This window comes from Salvia splendens, chromosome 18 (genome assembly GCF_004379255.2).
Source record: "Salvia splendens isolate huo1 chromosome 18, SspV2, whole genome shotgun sequence".
Classification (NCBI taxonomy): domain Eukaryota; kingdom Viridiplantae; phylum Streptophyta; class Magnoliopsida; order Lamiales; family Lamiaceae; genus Salvia; species Salvia splendens.
In genome coordinates, this window is record NC_056049.1 from 23,717,866 (window position 1) to 23,726,789 (window position 8,924).

At 32.5% G+C, this 8,924-nt stretch overlaps 1 protein-coding gene and 1 long non-coding RNA gene across 3 annotated transcripts; both read left to right on the forward strand.

The window, feature by feature from the left end:
- The first annotated feature begins 1,684 nt into the window (after positions 1–1,684).
- Positions 1,685–3,711, forward strand: LOC121776066. Its single transcript, XR_006045228.1, has 2 exons — positions 1,685–2,092; positions 3,497–3,711. It is a non-coding gene; the product is annotated as an uncharacterized LOC121776066 (long non-coding RNA).
- A 2,198-nt stretch (positions 3,712–5,909) lies between these two features.
- LOC121777567 (proline transporter 3-like) lies at positions 5,910–8,924 on the forward strand. Of its 2 annotated transcripts, XM_042174864.1 has the most exons (8): positions 5,910–6,055; positions 6,153–6,323; positions 6,785–7,009; positions 7,083–7,177; positions 7,276–7,465; positions 7,659–7,783; positions 7,889–8,104; positions 8,388–8,924. In XM_042174864.1, exons 2-8 carry the CDS (start codon positions 6,218–6,220, stop codon positions 8,763–8,765), a joined length of 1,335 nt encoding a protein of 444 aa, XP_042030798.1. In that variant the 5' UTR covers positions 5,910–6,055; positions 6,153–6,217; the 3' UTR covers positions 8,766–8,924. The 2 variants fall into 2 exon arrangements, with proteins under 2 accessions (XP_042030798.1, XP_042030797.1); XM_042174863.1 differs by lacking the exon at positions 5,910–6,055 and having other exon boundaries at positions 6,062–6,323.

Genomic DNA, 8,924 nt, shown 5'->3' on the forward strand with positions numbered 1-8,924 from the left:
AATGATCAAATTTCCATTTGTTGATCTTTGTAAAATATACTCAATATTTATGAAATCATTAGATGTGTATTATATATTTATATTAATATAATGTATTCATTTTTATAACAACCAAATCCAAGTTTTGACTTTGAAAAAGTTTGTCATACAACTCAGCATGATTACATTTCATTTTTTTCCCCTTTAGTACTTTTTGATCTAACCCAGCTAATTCTTTTTATTTAAATTTAATGGGAGCTCAAGGACATCCATCAATCAACTATTTATATATGATAAATATAGCTTGCATAATAATTATTCTAATGCTATAGTTTGGATTGGAGACATTGTGATCTACATTACACAAATACATTTTCTAAAATCATAAATATATAGTTGGCGTGATTATAAGTTTTTAACAAATGAATCTCTAACGGTGAAAGGTTAGAATAAAATAGATAAAATAATGAAAAATCAAGATAAATAAATCCTCCCAAATCAGAAAATGATATAGCCACATAATTTCATGATTCGTTGACCATTAAAAAGGGACTAATATAAACCTCATCTTATCTTTCGAGATCTCATAACTGTATGTGATTCAGGTCAATCTATGATAATAACATCATTAACAAGACCACAAAATTCTAATATAATTTAATTGTCATTTACAGCCCATACCACACAAACACATGGAAAAAGACTATAATTTATATCTAGTGATTTAAATAAAAAGAAAAGGGAAAAAGAAAAGTTTGGTGTGGCTTTCAATTGTGGGGAGAGGAACATGAACATGGATGGGACCATTGCCATCATTAAAGAAAATTAGTTTATGTAACAACAATCATTTACACTCATAATTTATGATAATAATTTTTCCACCCAACTTGTTTAGTTTGGGCATTTCTAAGAAGAAACTGCTGACCCACGATTAATAAATTACCACATTTTGTTTGGACGTGGGATTGTTTTATAGGTAACCTCGATTTTACATTAAAAAATAACTCTGTAATAGTAAAAAGAAAATTAAACAATAGTATGTTCAATCATGATATCTCAACAGCCCACAAATCAAATTAACACAAATTGATGCCACCTAATTCACATCAAAAGCATGAGAATTTTAATTTTGGTCTCTTACATTTCTCCTAAAATTCTTTTTGGTTTCATACATATTGTTTTTATACTTTTTGGTCCCAAACATAATGTTTTGGTCCAAAATAACCATTTTCTGTTAAAATTAACAGTCAAAATGTTTGATCAATTTAATAACTTAATTATAATCTAGGACTAAAGTCCAATTTTGGTCCCGTACATTTTCTATAAAATACTTTTCTGGTCCATACATTAAGTTTGTGATCTTATTTAGGACTAAAATATATTAAAACAATATGTTAGGGACCAAAATGTCACATACCAAAAATTCTATGTCTTTGATTTAACTAATTTTTAATAATTAGTGATTACGGTGGCCCATGTGCCCAATTTGAATATTTTACTCATTTTAGCATTTTTTTAAGCTAATAATTATTTTAGTATTTTAACAGTGTACATAATAAATTTATAAAATTTGTCCTGATTCCACTAAATCCAACAAAGCTACATAATCATTATGATATCCAAAATTAATAAAAATTACTACATAAATTCAGCATGGTGACGCTGTTTTTTTATTACAAAAGTGAATAAATAATATTAGAAAATAAATAGTCAGTGTCTTTTATATTGACGTACTCTTCAGCCACTTTCATATGTTTCTTCTCCAAAACACACACACCACACACAGTGTGGAGATGTAAGCTCCCTCCTCCGCCGTTTCCGTCACCGTTGCCGTTGCCGGGGAATTTACAGCCACTAAAGGAGGCGTCCAAAGGGATCGCATTGATCCCAACTCAATTACACTATTCTTTTTTTTTTTTCTTTCATTATATTTAATATACCATCTTTTTTGTAATATATTTAACTATAATTCATATATTTGGATCATGCCATCTCTTTGGATTCATCCTTTGGTAGCTCCAAACACGGAGATCCGGTGAAGATCATGCAACGAAACAGCGTCTCTAGGTTCGTGTTATCGGCCTCATTTACTCAATATTTGGCTCCAACCAAAGTAAGTGTTTATCACTCTTGAATTTATTTTCATGAGGTGAAAATGAATAAAATTGTTAAACAGAGATTCGGTGAGGAAGAGGAAGATCCAACAAATTTGGTGACTGAAATCTCATGTATATAATATATAATTAATTCTTATTTATACTGGACACATACTTGCCAGTTTCTTCCATTTCTGCAGATCTAATTAACATTAATTCTTGAAAGTCCTGGTTAATTAATTTGCTTACTATTAATGGAACAGTGTTTTTTTTTCACCACATATCTCTAAAAGAAAGAAAAGTTAAGGGATATATAATTATTACTATCTGGCTTTAATATTTTGGAAATGAAAACAATGAAGGAAAATGATTATGTTGTGGTATGTATATATGTATATATAATACAGCTGCCTAGCTGTAAATGAAATTTAGATTTTTTTTATTGTTTCTGAAAATCAAGTCGGACCTAATTATAAAAAATACAGAAAATGTGTTCCTCATTACATATCATAAATAGTATAGAAACCCAAATTATTAGAACGTTTGCTTTTGTATATACATTGATTTCACTAATTTTTATTGTTATTTCTGTTCTGAAATGTTTTTCAATTGCTATTCCGTTGTTGACCACTCCCATTATTAGAACGTTTTGTACTTCATCAAGAAAAAAAGTAGTATAAGAATATGTGTTGAAATAAATTGAGTTCTCTTATAGAATAATAAACATCTATGAACATCTCTCATGTCATGACTCCAACTTACAACAGACCACTATTCAAGTTTATGCACAAGATGCAAGAATTTCGATATACTATGTAGTTTATTAAACAAAACAACAAGAATAATATAGTGGAGATAGTGAAGACTTACATAGGTACAATGTTCATACATATTAGTTTTAATTAATTAAGATATTAATATTTTAATCTGTTTTATGAGGATCTAATTTGTTCTAGGGCAAAAAGGTTCGAATAATTGATGATAGTTGAGATAAAGGATGATGGTTTTGTCAGTTGAAATGAAAGAATTTTGGACAAGAGAAACAATGGTTTCAAAATAGGAAAATATGTAGGCCAAATGTCTGCCTCTTGGACTACACTTTTTATTTGTAAAGGACATATGAAAAAACACTATCTGCAGCAAAATTATGTGGCCTTATATATTCTGTCTACCAACATTTCAAAACTACTCCATATGGCCTTATATACACTTTTAAATTTTCTTACCATTATATATTTATATGACCTCCATAAATAATAAGGTTATGGTTTATTTACATACACTAAATTTCTAAGAGAATATAAGAATTTTGAAAATGTTTTAAATTGTTCTAAAGAGACTAATTTAAAACAAGCTCGGCTTAGAGAATTGATTAAGTTTTCTATTTCTTTATAACTAAGTTTATCCGATCTCTCTGGCAGATGATGATGGCGAATAAAGTCAGGATGTGTACTTCCATTTGCTTATGTTTATTATGGTTTACGCATTTCTTTTGAATCGAGAAATTTGTATTAAAAAGGGGGACTTTTAATTTATATATATGCAGCTATGTGATAAAATGTTATATGTTTGATGGGGATAGGGACTGATATATATACTATTATTCCAAGTTATTTGAGTCGAATTCCATTTCAAATTATTCTACGAATTTTGAGTCATTTTCTTTTATAATATAAAAATACATTTAATATCTATTAGTTTATTTCATATTTAAAAGAGATGATTCAAATAATGTCAAATGAAAGGACTAGAAGAAAAGAAATTGATTCTAAATAAGCACATAAAACGATATTTTTTTAATTTTAAAATGGGGCCAGATAAGCCAGTAAAATCGACCCACCATCTCTGTTTATGGGCCTTAAAATCCTGATAGCTTGAATTTTGGCCCAATTCACTAGTCTTAATTATAAAAAATAATACTCTATACTACTATTTAAATGCTGAACTTTTTTGTTGCGAAATTTATTTGATAAACGAACTATCTAATTATGTGGGTTTTTGGATGAGTGAGGAAAAAAAAACTGAACTTCAAGTTCAGACTACAGATTACAACAACAACAACTACTACTACTGCAATTTATAAGCCATTTAAAAAGCATTAATATCTTATTATTAAATGGAAATCGAAAGGAATGAAACATTCCTTCAACACATTAAATGTATTGTTACATGGATTGATAAACAACATTTAGTATGACGTTACAATGGAAAATATTTATATAAGCAAAGAGATATATAGAACAATTTGGTAGAAAATATTAGACAATATAAACAACTAAGCTAATGACCTTACCAAATTACCACTCTTTCGTCCTATATATTTTATTATTTTTTTCTACTACTATTATTTTTTTGAAAATTATTAGTATTGATTTTTTATTTATCTATAACTCGAACTTGATCTATTGATTAAATTGGCTGTGTTTACCAGCTGAGGTGCATTTAATTATTTTTTTATATATTTATTAAAATTTATGATGAGTGAAGGTGAAATTTAATCGGGAATTAAGAAATAATAAATGAGGGATTTGTAAATGCAACACAAAATCTATAAATTCAACCCAAACCCTAATTCATGTTCACTAGAAGCATAGAATCTGAGTATATGTTGGTAGGCTTTGAATATGTTATAACAGTATAAAACCATGTTTACCTGTCACACAATCTTTTGAAACTCAGATGTTAAATGACTCAATTTGTATGTATTTGAGTAGCAAAGTTCAAATGTGCATCATTTCTTGATTAAACAAAAAAAAACAACATTTTCCAATAAAAAAGAAAATAAATTGTAAACAAATAAAATATTCTCCACTCCATTATTGTCAAGATATTTGTGGTTGATGACATCAGGAGAAAATTGGTGGTGCACCTTTTTATTATTATTAAATAAAATGATAGGTTGATGTTATTTACTAATATACCAGATTATCAAATCTCATAGTGGGACACCAAATCAAACATATACTCCTCCTACTACTGTTTGGGAAAGAAAGACCAAAACATGTATGTATTCTTCTCAACATGTAGAACGAGAGTTCTTAAGAAAAAGGATTCTTGAAACATCCACCACTAAATATCACACTTTATTTCTACTATTTTTAATTAATAAATGTTACATTTCACTAATATTTATTATAAACTTAATATCTAAAAATAGGATTCAAATTCCATTAAATATTTTCATTTACATTCAGTAAAATAAATTTTTAGGGAAAATGATGTTACGATTAAGAAGCTTAGCTCCGAATATGAGAAAGCAGCTATCATTTTTTTTAAAATTTTCTAATGAAAGGTTCAATAAATTTCATCACCCCATTGAATTGTATTTTAGAATATTGTATGCACAATATAGCTTACATCAGTTATACAGTTACGATACGTTATCTTATGTTGAATTGCCCCACTATAAATGTTCTAGTATTTCAAAAAAAGTCTTTTCTTGTATAAAAAAGTAATCGATTTTAATAGACTGTCATTTTATATCATCTATTTTTATCAAATACGTATCGATAAAATGCAAAATAATAGAGGTGCAGACGCAATTTACTGCAAATAATACTCACACAAATTCGGATCTACTTCAACAACTTTGTTTTGAAAAGTCAAATAAACTAGCAAAAATTTTCGGCATGGAGTTTAACAAATAGATGTTGAATGTATTAAATAAATAGATAAGTAGAAAGTAAATAAAATAGAGAGAATAAAATAAGAGAGAGAAAAAAGTTGCTACTATATAGAGAAATGACTCAACTATGAGGAAAAAAGTATGGAGAAACGGGGGAGTATATATTTTTAAATGCAGCATCAGTAATACTAACTAATAACAAATTAAGCTAAACCATCGTAGTTATACAGAATACTGCTAATTTCCTCTTTTCAGTTAATAAAAAAACCAAGAAATAAACCGTCAATTCGTAATCGTAGCTATGAAATCAGCAAATTGCGTGGAGGAGTGACGACTTCTGACATTTAATCATACTGTAAGCATTGCTCCTGCTTGTTTCCACTCTCACTGTGTGATTACTGTGTGTCTTTCTCTTGGCTGTGTGGATATGGTGTTTGATGCTGATTTTGAAGGTGGATTGCGCCTCAATTCGGCGGACGACGGTGGAATAACATCGGCGCTTTTGCGAGACGAGGTAATGGTGGTTGCTACGGAGTCAAACGACGCCGCTTTGAGCCGCTCTGGCTCTTCTAAGGATTCTGTGATTGTTGAGATTTCCGATACCGCCCATCAAATTAGCCAAGGTTTCTCGATTTCAGCTCCTTACACTGTTATATTATCTTCTACTTCATGAATTTGATGTATGTAATTAGTGTTAATTCGTATTCAATTCTGTGGAATTAATCGATTTATTGTTTGATGAAATTGATGTGTTATCTGTCTCTTTCAAGGTGTTTATACCTTTTGTGAATTTTGTAGTGAGTGGGTGATTTTCTTGTGTAGTACTCCACTTTGATTTTTAGTCTATGCTTTTATCATCAGAAATGCAGTTCTGTTAGCAATTTGGCTGAAGAGCTTTTGATTTTCCGAATTTCGTTTCGGGTTTTAGTTTGGTTTATGCATCTGAGGGCAGTTTGATTGAGGGATTCCTTATGATCATAATCTTGTAGACTGATCCTTTGATGTGATTGAGCCAGATTTGAATTATAGTTGCTCGTCCGGTTATCTATCCATTTCCGGCTTATTTTTCATATTTCGCGTGTAGATTCATGGTTACAGGTGGGGTTTGTGCTTACAACGGGGATAAACAGTGCCTACGTGCTGGGATACTCTGGCACGATTATGGTTCCGTTGGGTTGGATTGGTGGTGTGGTAGGACTAATTTTAGCAACAGCGATATCTTTGTATGCGAATATGTTGGTAGCCAAGCTTCACGAATATGGAGGAAAGAGGCATATCAGATATAGAGACCTGGCAGGATTCATCTACGGTAAGAGCAAATAGTGAGCATATTTCGAAGAGACGAAGGTGTTGTTTTGCTAAGATAGGTTTCTGTGTTGTAGGTGACGATGCCTATACTATTACGTGGGCGCTGCAGTATGTTAATCTCTTCATGATCAATGTCGGATACATCATTTTAGCCGGCAGTGCCCTTAAGGTAACTTGCTTTTCCACTCTTGTTCCGTTTCGATAGAAGACGAACAGAATAGACGAAGGCTTGAGCTGATCTGTTGATTCTGTTGACATCATATGCAGGCTCTTTACGCGCTCTTCCATGAAGAGTCTGGTATGAAGCTTCCATACTGCATTGCAATTGCTGGCTTCGCGTGTATCCTTTTTGCAATTGCCGTACCCCATTTATCAGCACTACGAGCATGGCTGGTATTTTCGACAGTTCTTAGTCTGGTGTACATTGTCACCGCAATTGGACTATCTCTAAAAGATGGTATGGCCATCTATTCGAAATCGCGTTTGGTTTTGATAAAGATGCTACCATTCTATTGCTTCATCTTCTTTTAGTCCTTTTTTTGCTGAACTATGTCTATTTTTATTACGCAAGCTCGATTTACAGATGCTGAGTTTCGTTGCTGCTTCGTGTTACTTTCTCTTTCCTGACTAAGCAATTTTTTATTTTACAGGCATCGAAGCTCCTCCCCGAGACTACGGCATTCACGGAACAACGACAAACAAAATTTTCACTATCATCGGTGCATCAGCAAACCTCGTTTTTGCATTCAATACTGGAATGCTTCCAGAAATACAGGTCCCACAGAAATCTAAGACTCTTGAAAGAACTCACGGCTCGTTTAGTTTTTTTTGTTTTTCTGTATGGTGGCACGGTTGGCTAATCGACTCACCTTCTTGACAGGCAACCGTGAAGCAGCCAGTTGTCGACAACATGTTGAAAGCTCTGTATTTCCAGTTCACAGTTGGTGTTCTGCCAATGTATGCCGTTACCTTCATTGGTTACTGGGCGTATGGATCGGAGGCATCGGCCTACTTGCTCAGTAACGTTCACGGTCCAGTCTGGTTGAAGGCCGCAGCCAACATCTCAGCTTTCCTACATACGATCATTGCTTTGCACGTAAGCCTAATTTTTCCACCCTTACTGTAATCCGCCTAGGGTCATTTTCTGCTGATTTTGAAAATTGCGGGATAGACCAGAATTTGACCAAACTTCATGATTTTTTGGCAATTTTCCTTATATAAAGTAGAATAGACCAATCTATTGCTTACTAAGATGGAAAGGGTAGGATCGAAAGGAATATGGTAACCAGTATAAAATACTCGATCATGCGTCTTATCAATCATGATTCATGAAAAGTAAACGTTCCTCGGTGATTAACGAAAACACACACACCCTACAGATCTTTGCAAGTCCAATGTACGAATATTTGGATACAAAGTACAATCTGAAAGGAAGCGCCCTAGCAGCACGCAACCTGTCGTTCAGAATTATGGTGAGAGGCGGCTACTTGGGCATAACGACCTTCGTCTCAGCAATGCTGCCGTTCTTGGGAGACTTCATGAGCCTCACGGGAGCGCTGAGCACGTTCCCTCTGACGTTCATTCTGGCGAACCACATGTATCTGATGGCGCGGAAGCACAAGCTGACGTCGCTGCAGAAGAACTGGCATTGGCTCAACGTCCTCTTCTTCCAAGCCATGGCTCTTGCAGCTGCGGTTGCTGCGCTGAGGCTCATTGCTGTTGATTCGAGTAATTACCATCTCTTTGCTGATTTATAGGTTTATATTTATTTGAGGGTAGTTTTTTGCCCCTCCATTGTTTTTAATTGCAATTGAAATGTCCATTTTTGTTTAAATGTAATCGAATAATTGGCATTGTATGAACTTACATTTCGATGTAAATATCTATATCAATGGAGAAGCCATCTTGTAGAATTA